This window comes from Podospora pseudoanserina, chromosome 3 (genome assembly GCF_035222485.1).
Source record: "Podospora pseudoanserina strain CBS 124.78 chromosome 3, whole genome shotgun sequence".
NCBI lineage: Eukaryota > Fungi > Ascomycota > Sordariomycetes > Sordariales > Podosporaceae > Podospora > Podospora pseudoanserina.
In genome coordinates this window covers 434,781-450,151 of record NC_085922.1, presented here as the reverse complement: position 1 = coordinate 450,151, position 15,371 = coordinate 434,781, and the positions used below count along the sequence as shown (strand labels likewise).

The 15,371-nt window shown below is 53.1% G+C and overlaps 5 protein-coding genes and 1 non-coding gene across 6 annotated transcripts; 2 read left to right on the top strand and 4 right to left on the bottom strand.

The window, feature by feature from the left end:
- Positions 1-432: 432 nt before the first annotated feature.
- On the bottom strand, positions 433-2,436 carry QC764_0047940 (uncharacterized protein; the record flags this gene model as incomplete). The annotated part of the gene is made up of 2 exons (XM_062940359.1): positions 433-1,217; positions 1,545-2,436. 2 exons carry the CDS (start codon positions 2,434-2,436, stop codon positions 433-435), a joined length of 1,677 nt encoding a protein of 558 aa, XP_062801207.1.
- A 1,355-nt stretch (positions 2,437-3,791) lies between these two features.
- Positions 3,792-5,595, top strand: QC764_301410 (uncharacterized protein; the record flags this gene model as incomplete). The annotated part of the gene is made up of 2 exons (XM_062945270.1): positions 3,792-5,153; positions 5,206-5,595. The coding sequence occupies 2 exons, from the start codon at positions 3,792-3,794 to the stop codon at positions 5,593-5,595; spliced, it is 1,752 nt and encodes a 583-aa protein (XP_062801206.1).
- Positions 5,596-5,888: 293 nt separating this feature from the next.
- Positions 5,889-10,054, top strand: DBP7 (ATP-dependent RNA helicase dbp7). The gene is made up of 3 exons (XM_062940358.1): positions 5,889-8,383; positions 8,729-9,948; positions 9,998-10,054. The coding sequence occupies exons 1-2, from the start codon at positions 5,955-5,957 to the stop codon at positions 8,826-8,828; spliced, it is 2,529 nt and encodes an 842-aa protein (XP_062801205.1). The 5' UTR covers positions 5,889-5,954; the 3' UTR covers positions 8,829-9,948; positions 9,998-10,054.
- Positions 8,541-10,097, bottom strand: QC764_0047910 (uncharacterized protein). Its single transcript, XM_062940357.1, has 2 exons — positions 9,709-10,097; positions 8,541-9,647 (listed from the first exon to the last, which is right to left on the bottom strand). Exons 1-2 carry the CDS (start codon positions 10,005-10,007, stop codon positions 8,561-8,563), a joined length of 1,386 nt encoding a protein of 461 aa, XP_062801204.1. The 5' UTR covers positions 10,008-10,097; the 3' UTR covers positions 8,541-8,560.
- Positions 10,098-11,468: 1,371 nt separating this feature from the next.
- QC764_0047900 lies at positions 11,469-11,542 on the bottom strand. The gene has a single exon. It is a non-coding gene; the product is annotated as a tRNA-Lys (tRNA).
- A 684-nt stretch (positions 11,543-12,226) lies between these two features.
- Positions 12,227-14,959, bottom strand: QC764_301380 (uncharacterized protein; the record flags this gene model as incomplete). Its single annotated transcript, XM_062945269.1, has 1 exon — positions 12,227-14,959. One exon carries the CDS (start codon positions 14,957-14,959, stop codon positions 12,227-12,229), a length of 2,733 nt encoding a protein of 910 aa, XP_062801203.1.
- Between the last annotated feature and the right edge of the window lie 412 nt (positions 14,960-15,371).

The following is a 15,371-nucleotide window of genomic DNA, read 5'->3' as shown; positions in this document are numbered from 1 at the left end:
TATTATGCGTTGGTTGGTACTGGAGTGAGGATTTTGGTATTGTGATGGGATTTTGGTGGTGTGGTGAGGTTGTGGTCTTGTGGTGAGCACTCTAAAATGACAGGCTTGTTTCTCCATTGTACCAGTGTGATGTGTGGCGTGGGGGAAAAGAAAAAGGGTCTTGAGAAAAGAGGATGGTTATATAGGGCTTAGGAAAAAGAGCTGGTTATATAAGGTTGTGGGAGTGCTTCCAACTTTGCGGTCTGGTGACTTTTATGCTCTCACATTTTAAAAAGCAATTTCCACTTAAGGTTATGCCACCCGAGATAGAGGATTGCGGTCACCCAGAACGATGATTCTTCGAAGCAAAACTCTATCTGAATGGCTATCATCAAGCTTCCACGACCTTGAATGCCTGGCACATGCTCTTTATCTTGAGGTGACTGTACGACACTACCTCACCCTTCCACTTCTGATCCCCCTCGTCATGTCCAAGTAAGCACTCAGCTTCCCCTTCACCTGCCCTTTACCCCATGCCCAGCTATACTTCTCCATGAACATCTCGATTCTCCTATCCATCTCCTCCATCTTCCTCTCCTTCCACTTCTCATCGACTTCCTCTCCCCCCACACACTTTATCTGTTCCTCCAGCTCAATTTCAACGACGCCCCACCCGAAGCTAGTATTGTCTCTCACAACCATAAAGTCGCCATCCACTCTCCACCCTTCTCGGTAGGTTGTAAAGTCAGCCATTTTGTTCAGCCCGAAATTGGCTGTGGCTTGCGCCTCCACTCTGGTGATAGCCTCGACAGCCTTTTGGATATCAGATTCTATCCGTAACTCTTCGAATCTTGTGTTTGCCCGTCCTCTCCTGACTGATGGGTTGACCTTGGCCTGCCACACACCATTTCTCTGCCGAACCCAGAGACCGTGGGAGCTCAAGGTATCATTGTTGTCGTAGTAAACATCGTGGAAGATTTTGAACGGAAGAGGATCAACAGAAATGAAGGCAGGGTTGGACCAGAGCGAAGGGTCGCTCAGAGTGGGAATGGCGAGGCATGGGACTTTCCGTTCGACTTCTAGGTTGATGGTCTTGAGGCGGTTGGCAAATTCGGGAGCGATGGAGAGGTATCGCGAGGGAAGATGCTTGAGGGGAAGTCGAAAAGGCATGTGGCACGGCAGTTTGATGGATAGTCGTGATGGATAATCGGTGCCGTATGGTGAAGATTTCAAGCGGGCTAAAATGGATGTAGATAACATAGGTAAAGTGAAGGCCCAAGGTGGAAAAACCAAGAGGATGAATGGCGCCAGCAACAAAAACTGGAAAACACTTGGGTTGAATCTTGACAAGAGTGAAGGCTGGCAGCAACAAAAGGTGGAACGATCAGATTTGTGAAGAAGGAGCGATCTGGCCTTGGTGCTGGGTGAGGCCTACAGCACTGTGTCAATTCTTGCACAACTGATTTCAACAATCGTCTATGAATTTGATGTGTAAATCAGAACCTGGTATTCCCTAGCCTATAATCATACACTCAGCACCCTCAGTCATTCCCGCACTCAAAAACTGTAAATCTGATCAGGCTTGTAGCCCAGCTCGTGGAGAACGCCAGTTTTGTTGGCAAACGGGCCTTTGCCCCCCTTCAATGCCTTTTCCATCGCCGGCGGCCCACAAATCATGACCTTGATGCTCTTGTTCTTCGCCTCATTGGCGCCCAGTCCGAGTTCCTCAAGTACTTTCCCGTTCACATATCCCTTGCGATGCGTCGAGCCGGCCTCTGGCTGGGAAACAACATACTCGGCTCTAAATCTCCCTGGGTACTTTGACTGCAGTTCGGCAAACTCCTTCTTGAGGAATATATCCCTGTCACCGTTAACACCCCAAACGAGAGTGATCCTGGTATTGTCCTCGGGGTTGGCCAAGATGCCCTGGATGAGCTGGTACATGGGCGTGATGCCAGCTCCACCTGCAATCAGAGCGACATGATCGTGCTTGTTGGGCTGCCAGACATATTCGGGTATCCGAAGGCAGGAGATGATGTCGCCAGGCTTGAGGGAGTGCAAGTATCCGCTTTGTTTTCCGTCGGGGTAGAGCTTGACCGTCAACTCGACAAACCCGGGCTCGTCCAGAGGGTTGGTGGGTGTGTAAGGCCGGATCACGGGAGTCCACCGGCCGTTCGTAGGGGGAAAAGAGACAGTCAAGAGAGCGGAGCTGAGGGTGAGGCCGCTCGACTGATTCGGATCTGGAAGCTCAAAGCGGAGTTTCTTGGTGTTGTGGTTGACGACTTCGGAGCTGTGCAGCTTGAGGGTGCGGAATCCGAAGCCGCTGAAGTATGGCTTTGTGGTGTCGCTGTTGGCACTCGTGGCCGACGTGGCGGGAGCTGCAGTAGCACCGCTTCTCATGTACACATAGGCGCCAATGCCAACAGCGGCGGCTGCGAAAGCGACCTGGGTCGTCATTACTTCGGCGCGTCTAGGTGTCGAGAAGGGTTGACAGAGAAGCCTGCTGTTTTGGGCAAAAAAGGGCCGGAATAGGTTGTTGATGGGGGGCATGTTGAAGGGCAAGTCGATCTGATGGTGGTTTGATTAAATAAGACCTCTGGGACTGTCAGTTGCCCTGGAGCTGGTCCGGAACACCGAGACCAGAGAATAGACGATCACTGTTTTGGGCCCGTCAAGTTCTCTCTGGCTAATATATTTAGGGCGCACGTTTCGGAGTCGGTGTTTGGGGAAGTCCAGTTGCTGCAACCGGCGATACGGTTACTTTTATGACCCAGGTACCTACCTAGCCGTATCCCTCTACTTACTCTATCATTTGAGCCCCAGATCGGATCCGACAACAGTCACTCGTGTCCGACCTGACTGGCGATACTGCCGTTGGTCAGCCTGCAGCGGGACATCAGAATGCCGACACCGACTCTGTCGGCTCGCTCTTGAACACTCGCCCGACGTTGAGTGCCCTGCCAGGCTTACACGTAATTGACTCGCTCGCTCGTGGGGCATAGATAAAGCGAAGGAGTGCAATTTGCGAGCTACATTCGGACATATATCTCAAGGACTGGGTCATTGAAGCTCATGATGTGAAGTGAAATGTGGAGAACAGGAAGGTGGACGCTGTGGATCTCCGGGTCCCCTGCCCGCTAGCGTGACCCCACCACCAATCGGCGGCTATCTTGGCATAGGCTTAGCAACGCTTTTTATCTCTCGAGATCCAACGTCGACCCAAACTCGAAATGTCACAAGACAGCCGATATTGCACAGTTATTTGCCTCTCATACTTCAAGTATGGAGTGTTGTAATCCTGAATTCTCTTCATTATCTGGCTTACTTCTTATACCCTTCAGCGGCAAATTGAACGCCTCCCCACCGCTGCTTTCCTCCCTGCTCCCGGTCCTTCTACTTGGCTTCCACCGTCGCGAAAACCATCCGCACCCAAGGTCCCTGCGCGTCGTTTTGCCCCTCTTCGGGGTCATAAACAGGTGTGCGGCTTGCGTGGCCTGTTTCGTTCTTCCAGGAACAACATTCAACGCAGCGCGATTCATGATCGGGTTCTTCTGGAAAGCGACGGAGCTTTTGGCAGCTCGTGTGATGTGTGATGGCGTTCCGCCCAAGACTTCGCAAACCGATGTCATCAAGTGATGCTGTTCGCCTTCATAGGCAGAACGTATATTCGTTCTGGAATTCCTCTCCCCCATGACATTTCTGAATGCAGGGACTTTCACTTCGTTTCCTTCTTCCTTTTCCAGTTGTTACTCGTTATCCCTACGGGATCAATAGGACCCTTACATACCCCTGAATACTCGTCCGGTGACGTCATGTCGCAAATATCGACTGGCCGTCTTGGAGAGGATCCAGAGAAGCAAACCCATGCGGATTCCGACCAAACTGACCCCGAAGCGTCTACTCCAGACCGACCAGATACCAGCCATGACGAGATAACCGGCGCTGTTCCGCCCAGCAAGACAGTCGCACCCGCTCGCCAATTCTCCGCAACCGACGCTCCTCCAACAGACAAGATCGAGCTGAAGGAGGAAGATGCATGGAAAGAGTTGGGATTTTGTTTCCCAACGAGGAAGAAATGGACCATCCTCACCATCATTTTTCTGGTGCAGACCTCCATGAACTTCAACACCTCACTTTACTCGAATGGAATCGACGGGATATCGCAGGAGTTTGGGGTCAGCGCCCAGGCAGCTCGTGCTGGAGCTGCAGTTTTCCTCATCACTTACGCCTTCGGGTGCGAGCTTTGGGCACCATGGTCGGAAGAATTCGGACGAAAGCTTATCCTCCAGCTATCCCTCGGGCTGGTCAATATCTGGTGTCTTCCGGTTGCCCTGGCACCAAACTTTGCCTCCCTCATGGTCGGTCGTGCACTAGGAGGTTTATCTTCCGCTGGCGGAAGTGTGACCTTGGGAATGATTGCAGACATCTTCGAACCGAATGAGCAACAGTGCGCCGTCGCCTACATTGTGTTTTCCTCTGTCGGCGGCTCTATCCTGGGGCCTATCATTGGCGGGTTTGTTGAAGAATATCTGCCCTGGAGATGGACCATTTGGATTCAGCTAATCTTCGGCGTGTTTGTTCAACTTCTGCATCTGATCTTTGTGCCAGAAACTAGAACGACCATCCTGCTGGACAGGATTGCTCAGAAACGTCGCAAGTCTGGACAGTCGCCCAACCTCTACGGGCCCAACGAGATCGAGCCTTTCTGGCAGCGCTTTACCTTCAAGGAGCTAATCTGGACATGGGTGCGCCCATTCCGGATGTTTCTTACTGAGCCTATCGTTCTCACGCTGTCCTTGCTCTCTGGATTCTCGGACGCCCTGATCTTCATGCAGATCCAATCATTTGTGCTGGTCTACAGACAATGGGGGTTTTCGGCTGTGGACATCGGGCTGGCGTTTGTTCCTATTGGCATTGGTTACATCATTGCCTGGATCTCGTTTATCCCAGCCATCCGACGAAACAGAAAGGAAAGAGCACTCAAGCCTGGCGATGAACACGCCCAGTATGAATCGAGGTTGTGGTGGCTGCTCTATACGGCACCATGTCTGCCACTTGGTCTAATCATATTTGCCTGGACATCTGGAGGCCCGCCGGTGCACTGGATCGGAACCATGGTCGGATCTGCCATCATTGGCATTGCCAACTACTCCATATACATGGCCACGATTGATGCAAGTTGCACATTGCTTTGTCCCAGAGTCCAATATGCTGACCACACTACAGTACATGATCTGCGCGTACGGGCCGTATTCAGCTTCGGCGACGGGCGGGAATGGTTGGTCCCGGGACTTCTTGGCAGGCGTTCTCACAGTACCGGCGACGCCCTTCTACACAAATATCGGAGGTTCGAAACACCTAGAGATTGCGAGCACCATCCTGTTCTGCATCTCGCTTTTCCTTGTCTGCGCCGTCTACGCCATCTACTACTACGGACCAGAGCTCCGGAAACGATCGCCATTTGCAGAGAACTTGGCTTCCAAGGTGACAAGCGAGGACCATGGGACGCCTCATCGTCGTATTTCGGGACTTCCAAGTAGCGAGATAGGATATTCAGGGTTTCGGCATCGACATGAGCACGGAGCTCAACATATCGGCGCAACGATATGTGCATGAGGGCAAAGGAGGATGGGTGTGTATGAGATGATGACCGAGACGTATTTAGCATGGCTGGTTTAATACCGTAGGTAATGTGTAATCTTAATTATTATTCCCACTGATGTTCTGCAGAGTATAATCACTGTACGGATAAGGGGAAAATGTGCACGTCGTTGTGTTACCTTCATAACCTGCACAAGTTTGGCAGCCGTAGCGTCTCCACAAGCGATGCTGCTAACTCGGGACCCACTTAATTTTTGATGGTCGGTCGCGGGGTCCCAGCTCTGGGCCAACTTTTTTTCTGCCGACACGTTCCCACCAAAACCTTCCCCGTCCAACCAAGGCGAGTAAACACCGCCAAAACACCAATCAGCAAAATGGCCGACGATGGAATGCTCCTGAACTTTGAGATTGGCGATGCGCCTCTCGTCAGTCAGGTCAAGTTCAAGGGCGGCCGCTGGAGAGACCGCGTTAAAGCCAACAAGTCGGCGAAAGCCGCATCGCAAGGAGGCCCCGAGCCAGCTGCCAAACCACGAGCGCCCTACGATCCGAATCGACCTACTAAAAGACCACGAGGTAACGACGATGGCAACGATCACAGACCGGCGAAAGCGCCCAGGACAAGTGACATCCCTTGGGTGCCAACCCACGCCATGAAGACCGGTCTTGTCTCTTCAAGCCTGTTCACTTCGATCCCCACCGTCGTGACCAAGTTCGACGAAGAAGCGCCCACCGAACCCGCCGAGCCGGCAAAACCTTCCAATGCGCCCCTCAGCGAAGAAGCAGAGAACTTTCACACACTCGGCCTGGCGAGACGAGTAGCCCACCACCTGGCCACCAAGCTTGAGATGAAAGCCCCGACGGCGATTCAGAAGAACACAATTCCCGTGCTTATCAAAGACGACAGCGATGCGTTCCTTCAAGCAGAAACCGGTTCCGGAAAGACGCTGGCGTATCTGTTGCCCATTGTTCATCGAATCATGGAGCTTAGTATGAACGAGGACGGCACTCCCAAAAAGGATGCCAAGGTACACAGAAATTCGGGACTCTTTGCGATCATCCTTGCGCCGACAAGAGAACTCTGCAAGCAAATCTCAGCAGTCCTCGAGAAGGTTCTCAGGTGCGCGCCATGGCTAGTCTGCACAACTGTTATCGGTGGAGAGAGCAAGCATTCGGAAAAGGCGAGGTTAAGGAAGGGTGTCAACATCTTGGTTGCGACTCCAGGAAGACTGACGGATCACTTGGATAATACGAAGGTGCTGGATGTAGGAACTGTGAGATGGTTGGTGCTGGACGAAGGCGACAGGATGATGGAGATGGGTTTCGAGGACGATATCAAGGCGATCGTTGGCAAGATTAGGGCGGACAAGCTTGCAACCAAGAACTCTGAGGGACTGGTACTGGATGGAGTGCTGCCAAAGAGGAGGGTCACGGTTCTGTGCTCGGCTACCATGAAGATGAACGTTCAGAAATTGGGCGAGATCAGTCTGGAGGATGCGGTGCACATTACCGCTTCCAAGTCGGAGATGGAAAAGGATGCTGCGGAAAACAGTGGAAGCACCGAGTCTGCTTTCACAGCGCCTGCGCAGCTGAAACAGTCGTGTATCATTGTGCCAGCCAAGTTGAGGCTGGTCACACTGATTGCGTTGCTCAAGTCGACATTTGCGAGGAAGGGGTCGGTTATGAAGGCAATCATCTTCATCTCTTGTGCTGATTCGGTCGACTTTCATTACGAGGTCCTGAAAGACACCGTGACGGTCGAACCACCACCACCAGCCCAAGAGGGTGACGCACCAGCAAAAAAACCGGATGTTCACATCGAAACCACGGTGGCACCGGCTGCCTATATCACCTCACCCGCAAACACCAGGGTAATGCTCCATAAACTTCATGGTTCCCTGGCGCAACCGGTTCGCAGTGCTACTTTAAAGGCTTTCTCGGGGTGCAAGGATCCGGCTGTTCTCATCACGACAGACATTTCATCTCGTGGTCTCGATGTGCCGGCCGTCGACCTGGTTATTGAGTACGATCCCGCCTTTGCGGTGCCTGATCACGTTCATCGCATCGGCCGTACCGCCAGAGCTGGTCGTTCTGGTAAAGCGGTTCTCTTTTTGCTCCCTGGTCCTGAGGAAGGATACACCAGCATCCTGCCATCCTCCGCCACCATAACACCCCAGCTTTATGAATCAATCTTGCAGAAAGGCTTTGCCACGAATGTCAACTTTCCAGCCTCCTCACAAACAAACAATGCCGAGACGGAAAGCAACAAGCGGGAGACGTGGGCCACTCGTGCTGAGGCTCTTCAGCTGCATTTTGAACAGCGTCTTTTGGCGCCCGCGCCCGGATTCGAGGATGCCGAGGAAGGACCCAAAGGCCACAAGGGTAAATTCAGCAAGACCGGCGGCAAGAATAGGCAGCCAGTGAAGAAGGACAACCCCTTGCTTGATGCCGGCAGACAAGCTTTCAGATCTCACATCAGAGCTTATGCCACTCACGTCCGCGAAGAGAGAGTCTACTTTGACATGACGCAACTGCATCTTGGACACATGGCCAAGGCGTTCGGTCTGCGCGAGGCGCCCGGTGGTATTGGATCGGGTATCTCGAGGAGGACACACAAATTTACGCCAGCTACCAACGGGCAGAAGGGTGGTGGGGCTAGCGCTTCTGGTGCTGCCAAACCTAGCAGTGGCAGCAAGAGCAAGTTTGATGATGACGAGTTTGGCCAGGTGGATGAGGATGCGGCTAAGAGGATGAAGGCCAAGATGAAGATGTTGTCGATGAACTCGGCAAGCGAGTTCAACCTCGGGTGATGGGTTTCTTTCGCGTCGGGGCGAGGGTGGTTACATAAAATGGGCATGGCGTCTATTTCTGGTGCATTAGTCATTTGGTTTCTTGTGGCTTTTAACCTTACTTATATACCCCGAGTTTATCTTGTTTGGGAAGACAATGAATCCTAGGTATTACAATGCGTCTTTTTCATTTTCTACCATTGCCGCCTGCCCAAGAGGCCCTCATCATGCGCTGTTTCGTCTAGAAGCGGCATCTTTTCCTTCCATTTGACCCTCCCCTCAAATGGTTCCCTCTCCACTCTTATCCCCCTAAACACAAGGCCCCTCGCCATGATGGGCGAGTTAACCTTGTTCACAAGCAGGACATCGACCCCCGGAATCGGCATCACCACCCTGTCGAACAGTTTAAACCGCCAATCCCGCCAGCAGGTCAGCCTCGTTACCACCCCGGACCTCTTGTAATCTTCCTCCACGCTCTCAAGCCTCTCCGCTCGGTACCGTCTAAACGCCCCATCCAAACCCCCCAAAACTTTCTCCCGGCTGGACCCGGCAGAGCCCACGAACTCGGACACTTGATTTACGAGCGAAACCACATCCAACAAGCCCATGTTCAGCCCCTGCCCAATCGTCGGCGTGACTTTGTGCGCCGCGTCCCCGACGAGAACCATCTGGTTTCCGAAATGCCACTCCGGCTTGAGAATGCCTTCTTCTAGCGGTGTGATGCCGCATTTTGACTTTAACGGCCAGGCGTCCTTGACTGTTAGGCCGGACCCCCCCAGCGGGAGGGAAGATACATCAGGGCGGGAGATGATGGCTTCGATATCGGACTGGGTGAATTTCTTGGAGGGTGAGTGATCAGGGGGGAGGAGCTGGTAGAGAAAGCAGAATTGGACGTTGGATTTCTCGTTTGCGAGGACTTGGAGGCAGAGGTTTTTGGAGTGGACTTCGAAGGCGGAGCTGGCCGGGATGGTGGGGAGGAGGGGGAGGGAGAACCAGAGGAGGGAGTAGCGCGTTTTTAACGGGGACGGGGTGATGGGAGGGGGGGAAAGGGAGAGGATGGTTTTGCGGACTACGCTGTGGATTCCGTCTGCGCCGAGGGTGAAGGTTCCCGTGTAGGAGGTGCCGTCTGAGCAGAGGACTTTGATGTCGCCGCCAGGAACAGAAGAGATGGATGTGACGGTTTTGGAGGTGTGGATTCTGGATCGGGCCGAGGGGGGGAGGGTGTTGTAGAGAGTGGAGATGAGCTCCGCGCGGGCGAAGCATTGGGGGTAGATTCCATGGCTTTTTGTGGGAGTTGTGATGAGTGACTTTCAACTAGGTTTTGCGGATATCAAGGACCTACTTGGTCTTGCACAGTTGGGGAGAGCTTGTCCGAAGAAAGGCTTTGCCATTTACGGTTTGAAATGTACCCGACATTAATCCTGTACCAATGGACAACAGCTGGTCCAGCAAGCCGAGTTGAGCCATGATGCGTATTCCGTGCGGCCATAGAACGATGCTGGCGCCGACATCTTCGGCGATAATGTCGCGGCGCTCGAGAAGGGTGAAGTCGATCCCGAGCTTGGAGAATGCGTGGGCTGCTGTCAGTCCAACCGGCCCTCCTCCTACAATGATGACGCTAATATCCATAGTTGGCGGCATGAGAATGATAGTCTTGTCTACCACTGTGTCGTTCTTGAAAACACCGGAGGCGAAAGGTGGGAAGAGGTGTTGCACGGGGACTTGGGTATTTATTATTTATGGTAGGGGGGGGAAACGTCTTTGGATGCCATTAGGCTATGGGTTACGAGCTACTACAACGAGCCAATGTCTTGCCCACCGTTCAACGCCAATAGTTGACGAAAGTGCCCGAACTTTCGTCTCTGGTATACGATCGGCACTGGCCCGGTGTAAGCATGTGACAAGGGCTGTAATATCAGGGCTTGGAACTCATGGTTCAATTCAGGCTAATAATCTTCAATGGCCTCGAAGAGCGTGATACTGAAAGATGAAGAAGGAAATACAGTCTTGGTGATCCTGAACGCGTATTTTATCCTCCCTTGCCTGGCCCGTGCCCTTGTGGCCTCAGGCCGCTGCCAAGTCCTTCAATATCATACAGGGCCAGTGGCCTTCCTTTGATAACCGCCATGCCTTCTGATTGTCTGCCTCACTTTGACGACTGGTTCACAACGTGCAGTTACCCCTCCTTGCGGTGGTATCGACAGTGTTGTTGGTGGTGGTTGTGGGTGGTTGGCTTTTGCCGTGTGACAAAGCATCACGTCGTAGTAGTAGTAGAGTCAGGCGTCTGCGTGAACCACTGTACTGTATTCCTTCCTGTCTCTCTTTCTAGGGTTTCTGCAAATGATACTTCGTCGTGTGCAACCGTAATCCCCGTATCTCGTCTTGCGGTGGCAATCTGTACGAGAGTCGTACTGATTCGGAGGGTTCGATATGCACATGAGCCGATCTCGCATCATGCAATCCCACCATCGGACTCTTGAAAACCAAGGCCTGTCTGTCTGTCTTATGATTGAAAAGAGACAGTCCGACTTCAATAACCAGGAAATTGTCGATGCAGATCTGCGAGCAGCTTTCCGCGAATAAGGTGGTTACTGATCCCATGCTTGCCTTACCTATCCGGCGTATCTCTTGGGAATTGCGGGAGCTACAAGGATGCATAATGGTGTCTCCGTAGATATCAAGTCAAGGTCTAACTATGATAAAGCGTGGTCCTTCTATCTACGTTGAATGACGTGGTGTTATGAAGGGCGTGTTGATGCCGTAACCTTCGTGGAAGGCCGTATCCTCTGCTGTATCTCGACGTTCGGATCACCAAAGACTTGTATATTCGGGAGCCGGCGATATGGTACTACAGTTCCGCAGCTTCACGTGTGACCAGATCGTGATATGCGTCGTTACAAAATAAAAAGTCGGCACAGAGAACTGTCAAGCTAGGCCCCTGAGCCCCTATTTTCCTGTTGCATGTTGGGTTGTTTGTGTGTTGGTTCACACCAACAGGGTCGCAAACAAATTCCGAAAATGCCGAGATGTGATTGTGATGATGCAAAAAAATGATGGAGAGATGGATTTGTGTTGTCAAGATCATCATATGGCAAAAGATATCGCCCATGGCGAGACTCGAACTCGCAACATTCAGATTAAAAGTCTGACGCGCTAACCAATTGCGCCACACGGGCTTTTTTGTTGTTGGTGACAATTGTTCCAGACTTTGACCTATCAAACTAGCGGAAGGATGCAAGATGCAGGATGCACGTCGCTTTGAACTTTGAGCATACCCACCTATCCGACAGAACTCCATGAGGTGGCTGGCCACTTGGGTAGAGAAATAAAAAGGGCTCCTCCATCTTATAGGAAATCGTTGTAGTGAGCCGATTGACTGACAAGCGTATGGTTCTTGAGTAGTCAGGAGGTGCAAAAGGTAGTGATCGACGCCCTTGACGAGCGTCGGGAATATGAAAAGACATCAATATTTGTTAGCTCACAATCCTCCAGTGACCAGTTGTTTTCCATGTCTAGAATACCATATGACCAACAGCAAAGCAAGGTGTAGTAGAACAGATGCTCGCTCATATCGCTCTTCCGAAACGCCCCCATCCCTCCCAGCCTTGAAGTCCCATACCATGTCATTACCATCGTCCAGTTTATGTGCTGTGGTTCCCAAATATGTGAGTGGTGCATCTTGATCAACCCACCCGGCACGAGAAAACACCATATCCGTTGAATATCCGTCCTTACTCTTGTTTTCCAGCAAATGAAAAAGTAAATCCGCCGAAACCCAGATTCCCCTGTGTATGTGCGCGTCTATGTAAACACTCGGTACTACCCATCCTTCCTGTAATACTTGTTTTTTCGTCCCCCCTTCAATCTTTGGGAATCGGTAATCCGCACTCGAGAAGTTCCTCGTCTGTCATGTCGGGTGTTATGGAGACCATCGGTTTCTTGCCCGTTCCTTTTGGGAATTCTGCGTCCGCCAGATCGCCCTCCACCTTGTCATGGCAAGACGTGATTTTTAGCCTCATTTCCTTCATTATCATATCCCAAATCGTAAGCTTGTGTAGGTCTGCCCCCTCCCACATGGCTATCTCCTGCACCAGCTCCCAGAACTGAGGCGAGTGTCTCACCACAGCTACGTCCGTCAGCAGCTTGGCCGCTTGCAGTGCACTCACGGCCACGTCCATCCTGATCTTTTCACTCCAAACATCTTTGAGGATACTCATGGAGCACATCTCTGCCGCCTCCGAGTCTTCTAGTCGTTCCAGGATCAGTTTCAGCGGTGTCAGATTCGGATTCTGACAGGCTCGGTAAAGATAGCTGCCCTTCCACTGGCGAGGCGGTATTGGTGGTAGGTTGTACCGCATGAGTATCTCCTTAATGATAGAGATTCTGCTCTCTCGAACGGCGAGGTCGAACGCTGTGAGGAACCTCTTCTTCATGTAGCGCCACTCACCAGGGTCATCCTCATAAATTTTCTGGAGCACATCATCCGACGGCACCAGGTACGGATCAGCCACCTCGTTCATGAGGCAAGCGGCGACGTTGGGGTGGTCTTCCGTGACGGCGATAGACAGAGGCGTTCTCAGCTCATCATCAAACACGTCCACGTCCGCACCCCTCTCCAGAAGCTGCTTCACAACCTCTACCTCTCCCCACTGGCATGCAAGATGCAGGTATGTCTGGCCACCGAGAAAGGTTGGTTCACTGACAGACACGAAGCGGTTCAAGACGGCAATGCTGAGGGCCTTGTTCTTTTGCATAATCGTCTTGAGAAGAAGCATCTCGTTGCTGTATACGACCCTCCCGAAATTGAGAGTTGTTTCCAGCGTCTCCACTTGATTCCACGGGTCGCTTTGCTCAATGATGAGGTCGAGATAGAACTTAACGTCCCGATCTGTAACGTCAAAGTGTTCGTCGGCAAACGTTAGCAGCAGCTTGAGAGCCTTGTAGTTCCCGCTGGAGGCGCACTTTTTCAGAGCAGCCTTCAGTTTTGGCCTGGTAACGCTGTTTTCGTTGGCCTCCTTGAGCATCTCCTGCAAAATCCTGTCCTCCGTCCACCGCAGCTGCATCACAGCCCAGTCAAGCGGGCTGCTCATCGGTTCCTCCTCCAAATCCATGCGGGCACCGTGACGAATCAGGAGCACGGCTATTTCTGCCACCTCGCCGCGGTGATCGACCCTGACCGAGCACGCATAATACAGCGGCGTCCTGCCACTGCGATCTTGCGCATTGACCGAGGCGCCGCACCTGACTAGCATAGCAACAGCTCGTGGTTCAGCGAGCTCACAGGCCAACATTAGTGCCGTGGCCTCACGATGGCCACGTTTGTCGAAGCGTGCGTCAACCCTAGCCCCGCCTTCCACCAGTGCCCGGATGAGCGAGACCCGATTTCCCTCGAATTCATCGTGCTTCACTGGAGCCTCGTCGAGGTTGAAGAAGTCGGCTCGTGGCAGGGTGCAAAAGTAGAGAGGCCGAATATCTCGGAACTTACGGATGTATCGATGCGGGTCGGGATTGGCCCCGATACTGGCCAACCTGTGTGCCACGGCAAAATTGCCTCTGAAGCATGCATTCAACAGCGGCGTGTGACCACGCTCATTGTGAGCCTCGAGATCAGCGCCGAGGGCCAGCAGCTTGGCGATGGTGTCTCGGATGTCGGCAGAGCCGCGGGCGCTGAAGAGTTCGGCAACATAGTGAAGAGCTGTGTTGTCCCACCGATCACGCTGGTTGGCGTCGAGGTCGGGGTCGTTGAGAGCGAGGAGCTTGATGACGGGAACCAACCCGTTGGCGGCAGCCGTGTGCAAGGCCATGTGGTTGTGTTCCGGGGTGGCATCCAGGCTGAGAGACGCACCGCGGTGAATCAACAGCTCGGCCACCAGTCGTTCGTTGTGACACATGGCAGTGTGCAGAGGCCGCCATCTCGGCCAGTCGGCAGCCCTTCGCAGGGGATTCCTGTCAAACTTCATGGCGTGGCAGGAGCAGACCCGGAACGAGGGCGCATTGATATCAACGCCGTTGTCGAGCAACCAGATAACGACATCGCGATGGCCATTCTTGGCGGCGAGGTGGAGTGGGGTGGCATAAGGCTGGAGTTTGGAGTCCAGCGTGCGCGTCGCTGGCACGACATCGGCATCGTCATCGTTAGTGTCATCGCCGTCGGTGTTGTCATTGTCGCTGTCTTCTGTCTCCGTGTCGCTCGCCGCCGACTCCTTTGCCTTGCGAGCCAGCGGCCCCGAAGCATCAAGATTCCCCCCCGCAGCGAGGGCATGCTTCAGGGTGCCCAGCCTGCCATGCTCAGCACCCCATAACATGCAGGTTGAGCCGCCGAAGCGGACATTTCTGGCGTAGATTTCTGTATTGATGACCGAGTAGAACCACTTGTTGGTGCGGTTGAAGGCGAGCTGATCGGTAATATCGAGCAGTTCGAGGACAAGGAGGATGAGTTCTGGGGGGAGCTGCAGGATGGGCACCGCTCGCGACAGCGCTTTCTTTGACTTTCCTCTGCCCTTGGCTGTCTTCTTGGTGCCCTGGAACCAGCCGAGTATGGTGCTCTTGGATGCCGATTTCTTGGGCTTCCCGGGCTTCCTGATCGCCTCCATTTCGACAACAGCTCTGCTGCAGGACGGCGGCGGTCGAAAGGGGAGGGTTAAGAATAAAGGCAGAAAGCCAGAGCGTGGACAGAAGTCGGGCGACGGAACATGGCCGGTGAGGCTGGGTCCAGCGTCTAATAAGTTCTGGGGGGGCAGAGGTACCTACCTACCAATGGCGGGGCTTGGGCTACAGGTGGGGGAGACTGCAGTGACTGCATGTGAGTGGGCAGCGCTCCCGCTGTGGGATTGGACTGAAAGGCATCCATCCTGTTGACCGGGAAGTTCTGCCTCTGCAAAAAGCAGCCTTGGGCAGCTCGGGCATATACTCTGCCTCGCTGTGGAACACGGTCCTTGGCTGCCACAAAACTAGCTGGCTACCGAGCTGGCTACCTAGCTGGCACTTTACGAGTAGTGGCTGGAT

Excerpts from the sequence above, each read along its gene's own strand:
- DBP7 (XM_062940358.1), top strand. The coding sequence starts at position 5,955 with ATGGCCGACGATGGAATGCTCCTGAACTTTGAGATTGGCGATGCGCCT. Across the intron at positions 8,384-8,728 it reads GCAAGCGAGTTCAACCTCGG|GACATCGACCCCCGGAATCG; the intron begins GTGATGGGTTTC and ends GTTCACAAGCAG.
- QC764_0047910 (XM_062940357.1), bottom strand. The coding sequence starts at position 10,007 with ATGCCGCCAACTATGGATATTAGCGTCATCATTGTAGGAGGAGGGCCG. Across the intron at positions 9,648-9,708 it reads CCCCAACTGTGCAAGACCAA|CCATGGAATCTACCCCCAAT; the intron begins GTAGGTCCTTGA and ends TCCCACAAAAAG.